The 21,110-nt window shown below is 55.0% G+C and overlaps 1 protein-coding gene across 1 annotated transcript; it reads right to left on the reverse strand.

Annotated features, from left to right (window-relative positions):
* Positions 1 to 14: 14 nt before the first annotated feature.
* On the reverse strand, positions 15 to 21,097 carry ITPKC (inositol-trisphosphate 3-kinase C). Its single transcript, XM_056136959.1, has 7 exons — positions 19,877 to 21,097; positions 12,726 to 12,825; positions 10,682 to 10,895; positions 7,418 to 7,622; positions 6,348 to 6,449; positions 4,892 to 4,963; positions 15 to 903 (listed from the first exon to the last, which is right to left on the reverse strand). Exons 1-7 carry the CDS (start codon positions 21,023 to 21,025, stop codon positions 700 to 702), a joined length of 2,046 nt encoding a protein of 681 aa, XP_055992934.1. The 5' UTR covers positions 21,026 to 21,097; the 3' UTR covers positions 15 to 699.
* Positions 21,098 to 21,110: the final 13 nt, after the last annotated feature.

Raw genomic sequence — 21,110 nt, forward strand, 5'->3', positions numbered from 1 at the left:
TGCCACTTGTGCCCTTTGCCCCCCGCTCTCCCCTGTGTAACCACTAGCATTAGGCTATATAAATAAGTACAAAGATGGGCAGTAGAAAAGCCCCCCACCCACCCCTGGAAGAACCACAACTTTGCCCAGGGCCTAGGAGGGGGCTGGTCTACCCCTCACAGCCAGCCCCTCTCCTGGGCTAGGAAACCAGTTATGTGGTGAAGGGGGCACCCTCACCTCAGGGGAATAGCATCTTTGGTTTAAACCAAGGTATGTGCCTGGGGTCGTGCCCAGCAGCCCCCTGGGAAGGCAGCCTGAAGGGGGTAGGTGTTGGGGTGAGTGGCTCCAGCCTTTGGGGGTTCTGATTGGCAGCAGTGCTGGCGTTTTCTCTCCCAAGGCAGGATGGGTCAACTGAGTCACCCCTCCAGATGGAGGATGAGGGGTGCCCACTTCAGGACTTGCTCCGGGACAGCACACAGGTGTGTCGGGGAGGGCGGGGCATCATTCTTATGTGGATGGGCTGATCAGGTCCATGCCTACAGGCCTTCAGTTCTCTTCCCAACTGGTAGTACCCCATCTTCAGACCCCACAAGTCCCTGGGGGTCGTGAAAGGACGGGGCGCCTACTGGTCTCAGGCCCCACCTTTCCCGACCCCCACATCCGAACACAGGGCTCCGGTGGCCAGACGGCACCTTCTGACAAACACACTGGCGCTGTGGGTCAGCTCCGGGCCAGCCCCTGCAGGAGGCCAATCATGTTGTCCAGGCCCCAGAGGTAGCCGTCCTCGCGATTGCCCTCAGCCCAGGGCAGCCGATGGCTGAGTGTCTGCTGGTCCGGCAGGGCCACTGTCTTGCCAAAGTCGATCATCCAGACCTTGGCCAGGCCAGTGTGGTCATGCACGAAGAGGAGGGAGCTGCCCACCACCTGCAGGCAGAGGAGGCACCATGGAAGACGCGCCCCTGGTCAGGAGCAGGGTGGACCCAACCGGGGCTGGACTTAAATGGCCTGCATTCAACCCTCTCCTGACTGTGTGGTCATGGGCAAGTCGCTTAACCTCTCTGTACCTCAGCACCCGACCTCTACAAGATGGAAAGCAAGGTTGCTGTGCCTTGGATGTGGGAATAATCCACAGAAAACACGCAGAACTGCTGCGGGGAGGCAGGAGAGGCAAGAGAAATTTAAACGTGACCACCACCACCCCCTTCTTTGCTTTTTTTTTTTCCCTTCTTGGGTCACACCTGGCAATGCACAGGGATTACTCCTGGCTCTGCACTCAGGAGTTACTCAGGGAACCATATGGGATGCTGGGAATTGAACTTGGGTCGGCCGCGTGCAAGGCAAACACCTTACCCGCTGTGCTATCACTCCAGCCCCCCCAATTTTTTTTTTTATTTTTGCTTTTTGGGTCACACCTGGCGATGCACAGAGGTTACTCCTGGCTCTGCACTCAGGAGTTACTCCTGGCGCTGCCCAGGGGACCATACGGGATGCTGGGAATCGAACCCAGGTCGGCCGCGTGCAAGGCAAACGCCCTACCCGCTGTGCTATCTCTCCAGCCCCTCTTCTTTGCTTTTAAAGGGGCATCAAGACACTTAGCAGTGCTTGGGGATCCCTGAGGTGCTGGGAATCAAACCTTGGCCTCCAGCGTGCTTACTTGATGTACAGCTGCAAACCTGTGCCTGCAGGGTCCCGAGTGGGTGGACCAGGAGATCGCCTGGGGCCTGGGAAGGGGCTCCCTATCATTCTCAGCTTCTTCTTCTGTACAACCGGAGTTGCGGAACAGCCCAGCCCCTGCACCAGGGCCTGAGAGTCACTTTCCCTGATCTCCCACAGAACTTCCTGGTGTGAGCCTCCATTAGCCTTCAGGAGACAGGAGACGCTGTGCCTCAGGTGCTTCTGGGGGCACTGCAGGACTGGAGCCAAATGTTCTGCCACTGAGCACACCCCTCTCCCAGTTTCTGGGTTTTGCTTTGTGGCCAAACCTGGGGTTGTTCAGGGATCATTCATTGCAGGCTCACGTGAACCTTATGTGGGGCCAGGAATCACATCAGGGTCAGCCACATGCAAGGCAAGTGCCTTCATCTCAGAACAATCTCTCCAACCCAAGTTCCTTATGTTTTGTTTTGGGGCCACGCACAACTGTGCTCAGGACTGACTCTTGACTTTGCACCCAGGAATCACTCCTGATGGTACTCGCTGGACCCTATGGGATGCTGGGAATCAACCCTAGTTGGCTACATGCAAGACAAGCATCCTGTTCACTGTCTTACCACCTCAGCCTTGTTTTGTTTATTAGAACAGGGCTGAGTAATGGCTCATTGAACTGAATGCACGCTTTGCATGCAAGAGGCCCAGGTTCAATCCTGGCACTACGTGGTCCCCTGAGCACCGCCCAACACAAGCACATTGAGAGGAACTTCCCATCAGCCAGCTCTGGGGCCAAGGGCCCCTCCCTGTTTGCAGAAGCATTTCATAGCATCAGTTCCCAAGAACATGGACGGCCAAGTCTGACGGAACAGCTGGCCACCACCCAGTCTGGATGGGCCTGCAGGGGGCCAGCCACCCTATGACACCCTGTGCTGTCAGGTATCAAGGGACACCAGAAATCCCAATCCAGGCTGTAGTGGCTGGTCCTTTGTTTTGTGGAGGGAGTTCACCAGGCTCTCTTGGGAGAGGGGAAGATAGGGCCTTCTCCACGGCCTGTACATGGGGCCCAAAGGCCACGAGGAGGGCAAGGGTGGGTGGATATCTGCCAGTGGCAGCTGTGCACAGATGGTTCATGGGCTTGACTACAGCTCTCACTCTGCTCTGGCTTCAGGCCTGTGAGACACTATCCAGTTTCTGTCCCCTCTAATAAGAAATAGGTCCAGCCCGGGGAGTTGGGGGTGCCCCATGTCCCAGCTCTGTGCTCTAGCCAGGCCAGGGATGATCTCAGGGGAAGCAGCCACAGAGGCCAGAAGTAGGAGGCAGAAGAGTGGGAGAGAGCACGGGGAGGAGAGGGTGCATGGGTAGACTCTCCAGAGACGGCCCGGAACAAGGAACATACCAAGAACACAAGGAGGGCTGGGAGAAGGCAGCACAGGCAGCTGTGATTGTGGCCGCGAGCTGGCTCAAAGGGCTGGATCACATGCTTTGCATGCATGAGCCCCAGGGTCCATCCCTCACACCACTGGGTGTGATCAAGCTGCTACCACCACCAGGGGAAAAAGAAATTGATCGTATAAGAGCATTGTCAGTGCCAAGAATCCAACGCCCTTCTGAGCTCCAAAGGCCACTCAGCTCAAACCCCAGCAGCTGCAGAAGGAAGGGACTTCGTTCCTTCCTGTGACCGGTGGGAACAGAGATCTTGAGGGCAGGGCGAGGGCCCAGGGTCACAGCAGAGCCAGCCTTCAGCTCAGACTGCTCGCCCTGCGCTACCCTGAATTCCTCTCTGCTCTTTCCCCCCAAAAAATGGTGCACCCAAGGACAGGAAGACGGCTCAAAGGCTTAGGGTGTGCTGGGCGCAAGCCCAGAGCACTGAATTAGGGGACCAGAGAGGATACAACTGGGACAGGGTACACCTTGCACAGAGCCAACCCAGGTGCAATACTTGACACCCTATATGGTCCCCCAAGCTCTGCCAGGAGTGACCCCTGAGCATTGCTGGGTGTGACCCAAAAACAAACTAAAAAAGCCTCAGCTCAGAGCATTGAGAAGTACCTCCTGGTGTGGATGGCCAACCAACAGAAAATAAGGAGCTAAAGAGACAGTGCAGCAGACAAGGCGTTAATTTGCCTTGCACGGTGCTAACCTGGGTTCGATCCCCAGAATCCTATATAATCCCCCTGAGTCCTGCTAGGAATGATCCTTGAGCACAGAGCCAGGACTAACTCCTGAGTACAACCAGGTATGGCTCCCCTGAAAAAGGAAGGAAAAAAAAAATAGGAGCCTAGGACAGAGATGTGGTACAGTCTCATATGTGAGAGGCCATGATTCCATCCTCAGCACCACAAGCTGCTCCAGCTCTCTCACTGGATCATACTTATACAGTAATAGAGACAAAAGTTTATATATATATATATATGTATATATATATATATATATATATATATATATATATGGGCTGGAGCGATAAAACAGCAGGTAGGGCATTTGCCTTGAACACAGCCGACCTGGGTTCAATTCCTCCATCCCTCTTGGAAAGACTGGCAAGCTACCAAGAGTATCCCGCCTGCACAGCAGAGCCAGGCAAGCTCCCCATGGCATATTCAAAATGCCAAAAACGGGCTGGAGCAATAGCACAGCAGGTAGGGCGTTTGCCTTGCATGCGGCTGACTCGGGTTCGATTCCCAGCATCCCATATGGTCCCCTGAGCACCGCCAGGGGTGATCCCTGAGTGCAGAGCCAGGACTAACCTCTGGGCATCGTCGGGTATGACCCAAAAAGCAAAAAAAAAAAAAAAACCAGCAAGTTTCACAATGGAGACGTTACTGGTGCCCACTCGAGCAAAACCAATGAACAACAGGAGGATAGTGCTACAGTGCTATGGCAAGAGAAATAGTACAGCAGGGAGGGCATTTGTTTTGTAAGTAGCCAACCCAGGTTCTATCTGTGGCATCCCATATAGTATCCCAAGCACCACCAGGAGAGATTCCTGAGTGTGGAGCCAGGAGTAATCCCTTAGCACCACTGGGTGTGAAACAAAAATAAATTAAAAAATGTGCTGAAACAATAGTAGAGCCGGGAGGGCATCTGCCTTGCACGTGGCCAAGCAGGATTTGATCTCCATATGGTCCCCCGAGCATCGCCAGGAGTAACCCCTGATCACCGCCAGGCGTGCCCCCCACCCTTTCTAGCTTGGCTGTAACAAGTTTCTTTGGGGGCCCCCACACCCCCTAGCCACATTGTCCCCCAGCCCAGCAGGGGTTCACACCTCGTGAGTCTTGAAGAAGGAGGAGCTCTCCAGAGTGTCTCGAAGCTCTTCCAGCCGTGCTACATACTTCCCCTGCATGAGAGGGAGGATTCCGGTTAGCCCAGGAGATGGGGGTCCCAACCCATCATGCAAGGTGACCATCCCGCATCTCCACAGACCCTGGCCAGGGATGAACAAGGGTGAACAGGAAGTGGGAGGCCTGCATAGGGCAGCGCAGGCAAGAGGGTGGCTGTTGGGACAGGAACCAGAGTACAGCCAGTAGGGTGCTTGCCTTGCACATGGCCAGCCCAAAATGGTTCCTAGAGTCCATCAGGAGTGATCCTGGAGTGCAGACCCAGGAATAAGACCTGAGCACCTCTAGGGGTGGGCCCCAAACAAGCAAACAAAAGCTAATTTTTTAAAAAATTTTGGGGGCTAGAACAATAGTCAGTAGGGGGGGCATCTGCGTAGTACACGGCCTATTCAGGTTTGAGCCCCAGCATCTCGTGGTTTCCCAAGCATGGCCAGGGGTAATTTCTGAGTGCAGAGCCAGGAATAAGCCCTAAGCACAATCAGGTGTTCCCCCCGCCCCAACAAAAGGGGGTCGGAGTGATAATTCAGCCTCACACGCTGCAGACCCGTTTGATCCCAGCATCCCATACGGTCTCCTGAGCAACTCTAGGAGTGATTTCTGAGTGCAGAGCCAGGGGTAACCCCTAAGCATTGCCGGGTGTAGCACAAAAAATAGAGGTTCATTACTAATGTTCAACTCATTTAGTCTTATAGCTATTCCACTCAGAATGTACTGCCTCTTCAAAGAATAAATTTCTTTTTAAAAAATGTAGTGAAATTCAGGAATACCAAGGATTCCTCATAGCCTCCCTTCAAGAGGTAAGTTTGCTCCTTTTTTCTTCCTAGACATCACTCCCAGCAGCACTCAGGGCCCATGCCAGGCTGGGGTGGAAGCAGGGTTGGCCGAATGCAGTGCAGATCCCACACACTCTGTCCAGTTCCAGATCTGTCTCTCTTTTTTTCTTTGTTCTGTTTGGGGGCGGACACCACATGTGTGAGTGCCGCACAGGGACTGGGTCCCAGGCTCCCCCCTACACAACTGATGCTACAGGCCTTCCAGCTGCGTTCTGGGGCAGTCTACTGCCCTTTGCATTACTCACTCACAGACCAGACTTTGGCCAACCAACTGGGGTAGATATGCTGGCAGCCCCTCCCAGCCTTGCTGCGCCTGGTTCTAGGGCCAGGAGGGAGGTTGGGGCAAGCTCGGGCTGGTCTGCACGCTGTGGGCTGGTGAGTGCCCAGCTGCCAAGTCCTGTGCCACGCCACGCCTGGCAGCAGCTCTAGGGGTAGGACCGAGCCCCGGAAGGCCAGAGATGTGAGCAACGGCTGCCAGTGCCTGCCAACCTGGACCCAGCAATCGGGGGTGCACTGCTGTTAAAATGGGGCGCATGGGTGACCCACTCACCAGGATGCTGACGTTGCCATCCACAAAGTCCTCCAGCACCTTTGTCACCTGCTCCAGCTCCTGTGTCTTCTTGAAGTTGGTGTTACAGGTCCCGTCGGCTTTCTGCAGCGTATGGGGGTCGTGTCACCAATGTCCTCCACACCCCAACCCCGCACAGTCCCAGGCACTTACTTACAGGGCCGGGCTCTCCACCCCACCTCCCGCAGGAAATCAGGCCCCAACTTCCCATCATGCTCCTTCCAGGCTACCAACGTGGGCCATCAACCAGTCAAGCCAGGTGGGCTTCAAGAGGGGTTGGGTGAACAGCTGGCTCTGAAGGGAAGCTCTGCTCCCTCCCAGCTGTGCATTCTTAGGTAGGTTATTGCTCAGCTCCTGCCTCAGTTTCCCTTTGGGAATGTGGGAACATGTTAGCCTCACCTTCCTAGAGGGGTGGGGTGGATAGGGCTAGCTGCTGGCGCTAACTGGTCAGGGGCCAGAAGGCGGTGTCCAGGCACCTGTCTGAGCTGGAACAGGGCTAGGGGGAGCTGCAAGGCCCGGGTTACAACCCTCAGACAGCATTTAGAAAACTGTGACGGCTAGAGAGAGTGGGTAGGGTGTTTGCCTTGCACATGGCCAACCTGGGTTTGATTGCCAGCATCCCATGTGACCACCCCCCCCATCTTCCCCGAGCACAACCAGGAGTGATCTCTAAGCACAGAACCGGGATTAACCCCTGAGCACCACCAGGTATGGCCAAAAAAACAAAAGAAGAAAAAAAATGGAGTGGAGAACGGCTAGGGAGGTGGCTGAAAGGGCTGGAGCACACGCGGGTTTGATCTACAAACACCGCCTGGTCCACCAGCCAAGAGTGATCCTGGAGCACCACAGGGGAGGAGGAAGAGAATGGAAAGGCTCAGACAACCCCTAGGTGGACAGACAAACCTGGTCACTCACTACTGGGGTAGGGGAGAGAACTGGCCCTACAGCTTCCTGCTCTCTCTCCAGATCTTGCTTCTTCCCAGTTGTTTTGATCCCCACATTCCCCCTCTGCCCAAGGAAAGTGGGGTGGGGGATGCGGTTCCCAGCCTCACCTTGATGCCCTCAATCCGGAAGCCCAGGGTGGAGGTGGAGCTCACAGTTTCCCTCCACTGCATGTAGCGAGGCTTAGTCACGGCGCCCTGCTCGTGCTCCTCGGCGGTGGGGGCTCCCGGGTCCACAGCCACCATCTTCTCATACATGTCCTTCCGAGGCCGTGGCCGTTCCCGCGCCTTCACCAGCTCCTCCTCCAGGTATGTCCTGGCACGAGAGGGACGTGGCAAAGGAGAGGATGAGAAAGGAAGCACATTCTAGGACATACACATGGATGGAAGAGCAGAGTGCCCAAATGCACACATGCACACCCACACCACATGTGTTCATGCATGCACACACATGCACACACCACACACATACACACACACATACACACACACACACACACACACACGCACGCACGTAGGCACAGGCCAACTCCCAAGGTAGGCCAAAGGTAAATGCTTCACTGCAGTCTATGGTTATGAAAAAAGAAAAATGCAAACCTCCATCCCTCTGAAACAGCACATATAAAGGCCCTTTCCAGGAGGGCTTACAGGTCTGCATGTGAAAACTAAAGAAAGTAAGCCTGGCCTGCAGGAGTGCCCAAGTAGTAGGAAGGGCATTTGCCTTGTACACAACCAACCTGGGTTCAATCCCCAGCATCTCTTATGGTCACTAGAGGACTGCCAAGAATGATTCCTGAGCACAGAGCCAGGAGTATATTCCAAGCATCGCTGGATGTGACCCAAAAACAAGAAAGAAAACAGTAAGAGAGAGAGATGGTTCAAAGGGCTGAGTATCTGCTTGGCATTCAGGAAACCCAGGATTGATTCCCCTGCACTACAAAGAATGACCACATGAGCACCAAGCCAAGAGTAGTGCCTGGGCACTGGTGGGTGTGTGCACTCCCCAAAACAAAAGGAATCTTTATAATCTTGAAGTTGCAAAAAAGAGTTATATTTTGTCTTTTATTACACCAGCAAAGCTAAGGGGTTACTTCTGGCTCTGTTCAGGGATCACTCCTGGCAGTGCTTGGGGGACCATATAGGGTGCCAGGGATCAAACCCAGGTCAGCAAGGCAAGCCCACAACCACTAAAGAATTGCTCTGGCCTTCAAAAATTTTTTTTCTTTTATTTTTTTGGGTCACACCCAGCGATTTACAGGGGTTTCTCCTGACTCTGTACTCAGGAATTATCCCTGGCGATGCTTGGGGGACCATATGGGACGCTGGGAATTGAACCCGGGTCGGCCAGATGCAAGGCAAATACCCTACCCGCTGTGCTATTGCTCCAGCCCCCAAAAATATTTCTTAAATATAAAACCACTGCCATTAATTAAAAGTAAAAAATAAATTGGACTAAAAATGCATGTTTGTTTGCCAAAAGAAAGTGAAATAAAAGAGTTGGAGAGGGGCTGGAACAATAGCACAGTGGGTAGGGTGTTTGCTTTGCACGTGGCCAACCCAGGTTTGATTCCCAGCATCCCATATGGTCCTCCAAGCACCGCCAGGAGTAATTCCTGAGTGCAGAGCCAGGGGTAACTCCTGTGCATTGCTGGGTGTGACCCAAAAAAAAACTTAAAAGAAAAAAAAGAGTTGGAGAGTGTGTGTCTGAGAGTGTCTCCACCAAGAATCCACACCAGATACTAAAAATTATAAATCAGGGCCCAGAGCGATAGTATAGCGGGAACGGCACTTGCCTTGCACGTTGCCAACCTAGGTTAGACGCCCAGCATCCCATATGGTCCCTAGAATCCCACCAGGAGTGATCCTGAGTACAGAGCCTGGAGTAATCCCTGAGCATCACAGGGTATGGAAAAATATATATATATGTGTGTGTGTATATATATGTGTGTGTATATATATAATTATGCATCAGGACTCGAAGGAACAGCTCAGGGTCTTAGACCACCTGCCTGGAAGCATATAGTGAGAGTTCAAACCCCAATGTCCAGTGCCCGAGAGACAGAAGAGAGGTTAAGGAGTTTACTTGGCACAGGCCAACCCACTACCAGGAATAATCTCTAAGCACAGAGTCAGGAATAAGCCCAAGTACTGCTAGTTGTGATGCACAGCTTCCCACCCTCTCCCCAAAAATTACAAATCAAAAATGCAGAGACATGGCCAAAGTGATAGTACAGCGGACAGGACATTTGCCTTCCAGATGGCCGACACTATTCAATCCCCAGCATGCCATATGATTCCCAAGCCTGCCAGGAGTGACTCTTGAGTGCAGAGCCAGGATGAAGCCCTGAGCACAGCTGGGTGTGCACGACCTTCCCCTACCCCCCCTACCCACCCTCCCAAAAAAAAGGGTAGAGGGGCCGGAGCAATAGTACAGCAGGCAAGGTGCTTGCCTTGCATGCTGTCAACCCGGTTGAATCTCTGGTATCCCATAGATTCCCCCGAGCACTGCCAGGTGTGTTCCCTGATTGCAGAGTCAAGAGTAACCTCTAAGCATCATCAGTGTGGCCCAAAAGCAAACATACATATATACACAGAAAGGGCAGAGGCAGGCCTGCAGAGATACTCCCATGGGATGAAGCACATCCCTTCCAGAGGGGAGGCCCTGGTTTGATCCTGGCACCCAATGCTCCCTGAGCACATCTGGGAGGACTTCCCCACAGCACTCTCCCCACAGCACTGCCACCAGTAGCCCCAAAAGAAAGGGAAAAGGTTTTCTTTTCTTTTTTTTTGCGCACCCAGCAATGCTCAGGGGTTACTCCTGGCTCTGCACACAGGAGTCACTCCTGGTGGTGCTCAGGGGACCATATGGGATGCCAGGGATAGAACCCCAGTCAGCAGTGTGCAGGGCAAACGCTCTAACCACTTTGCTATCGCTCCAGCCCCTCTTTTTTTCTTTTAAAGGAAGAGTCTTAATAAATGGGCCAAATAGTCTCAGCTGGCATGTTTCAAAGAGAATTTCCACGTGGTCAAACAGCATAGGAAAGCTGTTTGGTGTTTTGGTGCTCAAATAAACAAGTGAAAAACACATGGGATGGAGAGGGGCTGGAGCTCTAGTACAGGAGTTAAAGTGTTTGCTTTGCACACAGCTGACTAGGGTTTGATCCTTGGCACCCCATATGGTCCCCAAGTCCAGCCAGGAGTAATCCCTGAGCACTGCCAGGTGTGTCCCAAACAAGGAAACAACGCAAAGATACCCACTAGGATGGTGAAAACGAGCGGTGCCAAGTGTACAGAAGAACAGGGGCACTTGTCTGCAGTCAAGGGATCATCTTGCCCACAGGCCCTCTCCAGCCCGACCCTGGTGTCCAGGCCCACCTGCTGCCCATCTTGCAGTCCATGATACATGGGCCTTCGAAGTCGGCCAGGAGGTCCTCCATCTGGTTGAAGGCCTGGCCGTCACGCTGCACCACGCCATAGTAGGTGGGCACAAAGGGCCGCAGGGGGTCCTGCATCAGCTGCTCCAGGCTGCGCTGCTCACATTGACAGAAGCGCTTCAGGATCCGGCCGTCCTCGCCTGCCTGGAAGTTCCCTGCAGGCAGCAGAGAACAAGAGGGCAGAATCAGAGGTGGAGCAGGGGGCCAGGGGCTGGAGCCAGAGGACAGCGGGCAGGGCTTTTGCCTAAGTTTGATCCCCGGTCTTGAGGAACCCCTAAGCACAGAGCCTGGAGTAAGCCAAGAGCACTGCTGGGTGTGGCCCCCAAAAAGACACTGGGTGGGGCTGGAGCGAGAGTACAGCAGTTAAGGCGCTTGCCTTGCAAGCAGTAGACCCAGGTTCAATCCTTGGCATCCCGTAGGGTCCCCTGAGCACCACCAGGAGTGATCCCTGAATGCAGAGCCAGGAGTAACCCCTGAATATCACCAAATGTGGCAAAAAAAAAAAAAGTATGAGAAAGCTAATTCCCATTCATGAGAGACCTGTGTCTCAATTTCCATTTTACTGATTTTTTTTATGATTCAGGGTCCCCTAAGAGGTCCCTAGGGTCACTTCTGATGATGCTCACCCACCCAGCAGTGCTAGCACCCAAGGATTCAGAGCTGCTTGGGCCCTGGGTGACAGGGAAGACCAGGCTCTCCCCAACAGTGCTCAGGAGCCTTCCAGACAACCCCCTGTGGTGCTCCAGGGCAGAGTGGGCCCCATGGTGCCAGGGTGCACCCCTGGCTCCTCAAACATACACCCACATACACACTCCCCGCCACCATTTGATCTATTTCTGGTGGGGTTCAAGAGACCCTATGGAATGCCGGGGATGGAACCAAAGTGGGCCGTATGCAAGGCAAGTGCCTTGATCCTCCCTCTCCTGCAACCCATATTTATTTTGGTGAGCTGGAGGGTGGGGGTGACATTCCCAGTGTGCCAGGGATGGAAGTCAGGGCTTCCACAGCCAAAAGCACATGTTCTGGGGCCAGAGAGACACTCTAGGGGTGAAGGCGCTTTCCTTGCATGCAATGACCTGGGTTCCGTCTCTGGCACCCCAGGAGTGATCCCTGAGTGCAGGACCAGGAATAAGCCCTGAGCACAGCCAATAGTGGACAAAGAAACAACAGAAACACCCACGGCATGTGCTTGGCCTGGCGAGCTATTTGATTCTGTAGTCCTCAGGTTCCCTTGTCAGGGAGGTGGGGGATCTCCAGGTACAAAACAGGAAATGGAGTGGTGGAGCGATAGAACAGCAGATAGGGCATTTGCTTTGCATGAGGCTGACCTAGGTTCGATTCCCAGCATCTCGTATGGAACCTGAATCCCACCAGGAATTATCCCTGAGCACAGAACCAGGAACAAAAAAAAAAATTCAAAACCAGGGGCTGGAGCGATAGCACAGCAGGTAGGGCATTTGCCTTGCACGCGGCCAATCCAGGTTTGAATCCCAGCAACCCTTATGGTCCCCCGAGCACCGCCAGGAGTAATTCCTGAGTGCACAAGCCAGGAGTAACCCCTGAGCATTGCTGGATTGCTGGGTATGACTCAAAAAAAAAAAAAAAGGAAAAACAAAAATTCAAAACCAAATTAAAAAAAAAGAAATAAAACAAGAAAAGGAATAGGAAATTGAGATCCAGTAAAGAAAAATAACTTGCGCAGGGTCACCCACAAATAAAGGGCAAGAAGCAGGAGGAGGGGTATCATCCCCAGGACCAGACTGGGTTTCTCCTGGCCGGGGACTAGCAGGGACCGCCCCACCACCACCACTCCCCTTCGGGGATGGATTAATGGCCCAGCCCAGCCCCCAGCATGTCCCCTGACAGCCTCCACACGGCAGGGACCTTCCCCAGATGCATTTCATAGACCGGAAAACTAGCTCCAGGAAACAGTGGGACACCCAGCTCAGCCCAGGAGCCCCCCATGGCCAGGGCCCAGCTCTCACCAGCATGTCCCGACAGCTGGACCCACGGGTAGTGTTTCCGGAAGGATACCATGAAGGGTGAGTACTTTAGCACCGTCTTCAACTTCTTCCACGGCGTGTACTGTGGGGGGGGACAGAGCCGTGTCAGAGGGGAATGAACTGGGGACTCTCACGGTTGGTCTGTCCTATGCCCACTGGGGTGCTGGGGTGCAAAGCGCTTGCGAGACATCCCTCCACACACATTCCTCAAGTCTTGTCCATATCTATCTCCCTCCTTCTCAGGGGCTCGATAGTCAAGACAGGAGAGAGTTTGTTGAATGATCAGTGGCCCCAGATCTCCCCACCCACCGCCCAGACACGCCCCAAACCTGGAAGCATCACCCAAGTCAGACTTTGGGAATGTGTGTGGGGAAACTGAGGCAGGAGGGAATCACGGGAGGAGTGGGGGAGCTCAGCCTCAGAGAGTGGCAGAGGCCAGAGATAGCACAGTGGGGAGGTACACCGGCCTTGTACCTGGCTAACCTGGGTTCAATCCCCAGCATCCCAAATGTTCCCCTGAGCACCCCGGAGTGATCCCCAAGTTCAGAGCCAAAAGTAAACCTGAGCCCCCAGAACAAAACAAAAGAGCAGCAGAATCAGACCGAATCAGGGTAGGGACAAAGACAGAGCAAAGGACAGTCTGCGGCAGCCACAACTCTCTCTCCTCTCCCTGGGACCTTCCATCCTCCCAATGGAGGGGAGTGACGTGCTTTGGCCGTGGGAAGGGGGCTGCAGTGACCCTCAGGCAGAAGTCTGAAAGTCCACTCTCCCTCTTGGTGAAGGGGGACGGTAGAAAGAAAAAGGGGGCCGCCAGCGCCTAGAGCTGGGCACCCCCACGGCCCCATCAGCGCGAGGTCCAGAATGAGCCTTGGTTGCTCCAGTCACCTCAGGACAGGGCTGCATGTTACCCCAGCAACCCCAATTTACCATCACCAAGAGTCAGCGTTTGCTAGGGAAAGGAAAAGCCCCAGAAAGATGGGGAGATGCAGAGTTAACAGAAAGGAAACTACTGAAAGGGAAAGAAAGTCGAGGGAGAGTAATGGGACAGGGCAAAGAGGAAAGGGAGAGAAAGCAAACACAAGACAAGGATTTTTTTTTTTGCTTTTTGGGTCACACCCGGCGATGCTCAGGGGTTACTCCTGGCTCATGCACTCAGGAATTGCTCCTGGCGGTGCTCGGGGGACCATATGGGATGCTGGGAATCGAACCTGTGTCGGCCATGTTGGCTGCGTGCAAGGCAAACGCCCTACCCGCTGTGCTATCGCTCCAGCCCCAAGACAAGGATTTTGTTGTCTCTGATATTTTTTGTTTGATTTGGGGGCCATACCTGGCAGTACCCAGGGGTTACTCCTGACTCAGTACTCAGGGGGTGCCGGGGGACCCTATAGAGTACAGGGATCACTCCTGGCCATATGGGATGCCAGGGATTGAACCTGGGTTGGCGTATGCAAGGCCAGCATCTTCCCCGCTGAACTATTACTTGGGCCCCATGTTGTTTTTTTTGTTTGTGGTTTTTTAAACACTTCAGTGCCACACCTGGCAGTGCTCTGAGATAACTCCCAGTTCAGGAGTCACTCAGAGGTAACTCCCAGCTCAGTGCTCAGGAGTCACTCACCTCCCACTGGTGCAGGGGATGGACCCCGGGTCTCCCGCATGAGAAACCTGCACTCAGCCCTTTGAGCTATCTCCCGACTCTCATTCTTGGGGAGTCCAGGTTACTCTCTGCTACACACCTGAGGACTCTTCTTCCCCAAACAAGCCCTGGGCGAATGGGTCACCCCCTAATAAGGAAGCTGGGGAGAGATCCTCCCCACCCCCACCACACCCCCTAGGTCAGGGCCACAGTCACAGCCCAGCTCCTGAGCAGAGAGTGGGCAGGTCACCCAGATTCGGGGTGAGGCTGGGATCAGGAAGGTTCTTCCCTCCCCCTTCCAGTCGCCAGCTCTGGGGAGAGATGATTAATAAAGGTTCCTGTTTACTAAGCACCTGGAACATTCCAGGCACCGTGACAAAGACTCGGTGTGCCATAAACTACCTCATCCTCAGAACACAATCCCCAGAGGGAGCGTTCTCTGTGGCCGTGGAGGAAACAGAGGCGCAGAGGGGTGAAGTCACTTGCTTAAATCACACAGCACCTTGTTGGTGGGGGGAGGGGACCGCTGCTGAGCCCCTCCCTGGGCTCAGTGCCTGGAGCCCTGTAAGCAGGACACAAGCTCACAAGGGCAGAGACAGGGCAGTCACAGTCCCTGGTGTCTCCATGTGATAGGGCCTCCAAAACTGTTTGGATGAACGGAGGTCTAGGAAAACGTTCCTTCTTTCCCCCCCCCATTAGCAGAATCTGAACCTTCTCTTCTCTTCAATCAGATGGTTGACCTGAGCTAATTCAGAGGGTTTCATGGTAGGGGCCAGAGCAATGGATCATACAGTGGGAAGGGCATTTGCCTTGCATGTGGCCAACCCACATTCGATTTCCAGCACCCCACATGGTCTCCTGAGCCCTCCAGGAGTGATCCCTGAGCAGAGCCAGGAATAAGCCCTGAACACCCTTTTTAAGGAGGGGCGGTGGGCACGGGAGTGACCCCCCCCAAACAGTTTCATGATAGTCAACACACATGTCCACTCTTCCAGGAAGCCCTCTAGGATACCCCACATATGGCCAGTCAACTCCTCTAGCCTCCCCCACCCAGGCTGCCCCCACCACTCTGGCCTCCTGCTGCCTGCTGACCCATGTGATGCAGCCACTGATCCTAGGAGCTGCCTGAGGGCAGTGGCTCAGAGCCAGCCCAGCAAAGCCAACAGAGGACCAGACAAAACCATGAAAGAGGCTGGCGGGGAGGAGGAGGGAGGCCCTGAGCCCACACAGCCCCAGCTGAAGTGAGAAGGGGTCTCAGACGCACAGCCAGAAGGACAGCAGGAGAACAGCTCAAGCGGCCAGTGGGGGAGCAGATGGCAGCAGGGTGCTGGGGAACTGTGTGTCATGTGGCCTGGAGGGTCGGAGGGACTACAAGAAGCTGGACGCAGCCAGGAGCCAAGCCAGCAGACAAAAGCTGGGAACACGAGAATTGAACTCCCCACTCCCGATCACTCTCGGCAGGGTCTCCGGAGCCGCGGGAGACTCAGGAGAAGTGTAGACTCAGGGCCAGGAGGGAGGTGGAAAAATGACACACGAGGAGGGCGGGGAGGAAACAACAGGCCTCAGTGGCCAGGGACAGACACTCAGCACAGGCTTGTGACACTGATCAAGTGTTATTAAAAAAAAAAAAAAAGAACGACCAAGGTTTGTTTGCATTTGGGGAAGTTTGGGTCACGCCCAGTGGTTCTCACCACTAGCTCTGTGCTTGCTCTGCACACAGTGCTCAGGGGATCATGTGGTGCTGGGGATTAGGTTTCTGCCTACAACTCACGTGTCCAGCCCTCTGAGCCATCTCCCTGCCCTGTTTTTAAATTCAGCTAGAACTTGGGCTGGAGCAATAGCACAACAGGGAGGGTGTTTGCCTTGTACGTGGCCAACCCGAGTTCAATTCCCAGCATCCCATATGGTCCCCGAGCACCGGCAGGAGTAATTCCTGAGTGCAGAGCCAGGAGTAAACCCTGAGCATCGCCGGGTGTGATCCAAAAAGAAAAAAAAAAAACTACAGCTAGAATGGAGTTCGAATCCTGGCCCCAGGGCTAGAGAGATAATACAGGGTTAAGGCACTTGCTTTAAAGGCAGCCTAGCCTTGACTATATATAGGCACCCCCCTAGCACCCCCAGGAGTGATCCCTGAGCACAGAGTCAGGAGTAAGTCCTGAGTACCGGGTAGGAACGGAATCCACCAGATTTGGCCAACCCTAAAGAAATTACCTCCTCTCATCTCTACCCCAGTCTCCTCACCCGCAAAAGGAGTTCGGAATAGCCCCAAGGTCGCAGCGTGAGAACAGACAGCACAGGGGTTGGCCCAGACAGAACACCCAGCAGTGCCTCTGGGCACCTGGCAGGGCTGAGATCCCAGTTCTGTGACGTTGGACACGTACCTGCATTCCTCTGTGCCTCAGTTTCCTCATCTAGAACAGGATGCTCTCAAGATCATTGTGTGAGGACGAAACAAGTTAATGTGGACAAGAAACCACTCAGCGGGAACCAAAGTGACAGCACAGGAAAAGGGTGCTTGCCTTGCACGCAGCCGACCCTGGTTCCATCCCTGGCATCCCATACTGTTGGGGGCTGAGGTTTAAGATAGAAAAGAGGAGGATGGAGGCTTAGGGGGTCTTTTAATCAGAATGCTGAGCCATGCCAAAGAAAGGGTTCTCTCTCTGCTCTTACTCCCAGAAGAATATCTCCTTTGGGAAAGTCCATTACAGGGGCCAGAGTAATAGTATAGCAGGGAGGGCAATTGACTTGTACACGGTCAACCCGGGGGTTGATCCCCAGCATCCCATAAGGTCCCCCAAGCACCTCCAGGAGGGAATTCCTGACACAGAGTCAGGAGGAAGCTGTGAGCACTGCTGGGTGTGGTATTTAAAAAAAGGCCCATTACCAAGATACCTGCCCTGATATACTGAGGCCCTTAGATGCCTGGAAAGATTAAGATTAAGATAGGCCTTTGACAAAAAAAAAAAAAAAATGTTGTTCTTTTACTTCTGATGATTCCTGGTTCTAAGCAAAAAATACAGTAGTGAAGGACAATTAAGGCTGGAAGCCTCCGACACCAGGCCTATTTCTATCTCTTTTTGGTTTTTTGGGTCACACCTGGTTACTCAGAACTTACTCCTAGCTCTGTGCTCAAAGATCACTCCTGGTGGGCTGGGGAGGAAACGATATGCCAGGGATCAAACCCGGGTCTGCATATTCAAGGCAAATGCCCTTCCTGCTGTACTGTCTGTCCAGCCCCATCAGTCTCTTTTCTTACTCCTTCACAGCATCTCTGCCTCAGCTCTGGTTCCCTAGGGCTGGTCCCTGGCACTGCTGGCCCCCTGGGCCCTCCAGGAATGATCCCTGAGCACAGAGTCTGGATTAAGCACCTCAGGGTGTGGCCCAAACACACCATCTCCCCCCAAAAGTAGCTTAGCACAGGGCAGGGATCGAGGCTCTACACGTCTGACTGGTAAGTCCCTGGGTATAATCCCTGACACCACAGGGTCCCTCATACCACCAGGTATTGACCTGGTAACTGACCCGTCCCACCCTGAACAAAACAATAAGGCTTTGGGAGAGCTGGCTCAAAGGGCTGAGCACAGCATTTGCATGAGGGAGACCCAAGTTCCACCCCCAGGCACCACAGGGTCCCTGGAGCATGACCGAGATGACCCCTGGACCTCCCTACACTGCTGGCAGGGGCCAGAAAAGAAAAGGCTTTTCATAGGGCTAGACATAAGTGCTATTATTACTTATTATTACTTAGCAGCTACTATTACTAGTAGTAATCAAAGTACTATCATTCTTTTCTTTACTGGGCATGGGGGCGATGCTTGGTAGTGCTCAGGGCTGACTCCTGGCTCTGCGCTTAGGAATCACTCCTGGTGGGGCTCATTCGTAGTGGTGGGGTCTGCCGCAAGCAAGGCCAGCACTATCACTCCCGATCTAGGACTGTCTGTTGTCAGTTTGTTTGTTTTGGGGGGCCACACCCAGCAGTGCTCGGCGCTTACTCCTGGCGGGGTTCAGGGAGCCATATGGGTCGCTGAGGATCAAACCCAGGTAGACTGAGTGCAAGGCAAGCGCCCTTCCCACTGTACTGTCCCTCTGGCCCTGAGTTGTTTAGCAACTCCAAGGTGAAAGGGCAGAGGGAAGAGCCAGCCCCCTCCCGGCCCCCACCCAGGCAGAACCCCCCCCCCCCAGCAGGGTAGGGGGAATGGTTGAGAAGAAAATCCAGACAAGTCCTATCCCCCCTGTGGCAAGGAGTGTGAATACTGCTGGGAGGTTGGGGGGTGATGGGGGTTCAGGACAGATTCCACTGGGGCCCCAGAACAATGGGAGCCCCAGAGGGTGGCCCCACAGTGAGTCCCATACCTGCCTGTGTGAAACTCTGACCTGCCTCCCTGAACATGCCAGGCCAGGCCTCCTGATTCACCAGGCAGGGCCGCACCCCAGCGGAGGAGATGGTGGAGGATATAAACAAGATTCCAGGGATCTCCCCCCCACACACACACAAAGGCCCTGGCTAGGCTGGGGCGCCCTAAGCATCTTGGCTTCACAGGGCTCTTTGATAATAATGATGAACACTATGTTTGGGGGAGTGAGGGGTTGGCGTCACTCCCAGTGGTGCTTAGAGCTTACTCCTGGCTCTGTGCTCACGGTTCACTCCTAGCAGGTTCAAGGACAATATGGGATGCCGGGGATCAAAACTGGGTCGGCCACATACAAGGCAAACGCCCTACACACCCTACTACGGCTCTGGCCCCTGATGAACACTTTTTACTGGAGGTTCTACAGGAAGTTGAGGGCTGGGCATGGATCAATACTCCACATGGAAAATAAAGATAGAAACCTCCCTCTTCCCCGCCCCCCTTTGTGTCTTATCAATGAGCTTTCAATCTGGGGGCTCAAAACTCTCCAGAGCGGGCCTCTGAGATAGCACAGAGGTTAGGGTGCTTACCTTACATGCAGCTGACACTGGTTTGATCCCTAGCAATGCACAGAGTTCCCTGGAGTAGTGCTAGGAGTCAACTCCAAGCCAGGTATGACCCCAAAACAATAAACAATTAAGAAAATATATCTCCAGAGGATCCCACCCAGTCTTGGGGCAAAGTTCAGTATAGACTAACAATTTCAGGGTCGGAGACAGTAGAGCAGGGAGGGCACTTGCCTTGCACACAGGGGACCTGTGTTCGAGCCTCCAGGAAGGGTTAGCGCAAGGCTGGGACTAAGCCCTATAATCCTATAACCATGTCCCCTGGCCGACCCCCCCCCAAAAAAACAGACACAAATTTGGGGATTCCTGGTGACCTGCACAAGTCAGCGTCTGTCATATGAGACCTTGGGTCTGGGGACAGCGGGTGTGGGGGGAAGAGAATTAGGAGGAGGTGATGGTCAGCAGTCAGAAGGAGGAGGCTGCAGGTGGAACTGAGGTGGGAACTAAGAGACCTTCTGAGAGCAAAGGCAGGGGGAGGATGGGGTTGGGGGGTGTGGCGCAGGAGGCAGAAGAGGTCCCACTCACCCCAGACCTGTCCTCGGGGTCGCTGGTACCTCCACCCCCGGCCACCACGTCATCCTCAGATTCGTCGAAAGAGGATGCAGAGGAGAAGCCCCCGCTGCGCCCATCCACCCGAGAAGAGGGTCCCGTGGGCTGGGCGTCAGGCTCGGGGGTTTCCGGAGTGATGACAAGGCAGGGCACGGGGGTCAGGGAGATGCCATCCAGGTGTGGGCACAGGTGAGTCACCGTCACCCCGGGTGTTGGTTCCCTTAACGAGGAGCCGCCGCCGTGGTCGTGGTCGGACTGGCCCAGCAGGCAGTGTGGGCCAGGCTCTGTCTGGAGTGAGGAAGGGTCCTGCGTTGAGGGCTCCTCAACGGCCAGCTGTGGGCAGGGGGAGGCGTCTGTGTCCTGTGTTGGGCTGGCAGCATCTGGGACAAGCTGTCTGCAGACAGTCTCTGCGTCCTGGGGAGTCCGGGGGGCATCAGTGTGCGGCTCTATCCGGGGGCCTTCAGTCGCCTGCGGCGTCCTGGGGCCATCAGCGAAATAAACCTCTTTGCAGGTGCTCTCCTTGGCGGACACTCCCTCTAGCTGGGGGAGGCTGGGGCTGTCCTGGGGGGTCGAGAGGTCCTCAGTCAAGGACGTGGGCCCCTCGGATTGGGTCTGAGACCCAGGGCTACATTCTAGCCCCGTGCAGGGCTCATCCACGATGGGCTGTGTCCGGAGGCTGGTCCTCTCGGCTGGAGAACGCAGATCCGACGTGCGTGAGTCCGTGCAAAAGGCGTCTGTGCCCGGCTCTGTCCGAGCACCGGCTGACTCCAGCTCCGGGCAGCGGCCGGGCTCGTCCGGCTCGGGCTCGGGCTCGGTCTCCAGGCTGGGCCGCTCCGTCTCCGCGCAGGGGCCAGCTGCTTCGGGCTCAGCCTGGTCATCGGACCCCGGTTCCGGCCCGAGGTCGGCCTTCTGGAGCTCGGGGTGAAGGCAGGACTCGTCGCTCCCGGCCCAGGGCCCGCCCCCCTCCGGCCGCCCGGCCGGGCCCCCGGCGCCGGGCCCAGGTCGCTGCTGGCCGGGCTGCCGCCGCCGCCCCCCTCGCGGAGCCTCCAGCCCCATGCGGGCCGCCTCCGGCAGCTCCCCGGCCTCCGCCTCGCTCAGGCTCCCCCGGCACGGGCAGCGCCTCATGCCCGCTCCCCTCGCTCCCTTCCACCCGACCCAACCCCCCTCCTGCCCCTTTAAATCCCGCGAGGGGTGTGGCTGGGGAGCCCCG

Source organism: Sorex fumeus, unplaced genomic scaffold (assembly GCF_029834395.1).
Source record: "Sorex fumeus unplaced genomic scaffold, SorFum_2.1 ptg000122l, whole genome shotgun sequence".
NCBI lineage: Eukaryota > Metazoa > Chordata > Mammalia > Eulipotyphla > Soricidae > Sorex > Sorex fumeus.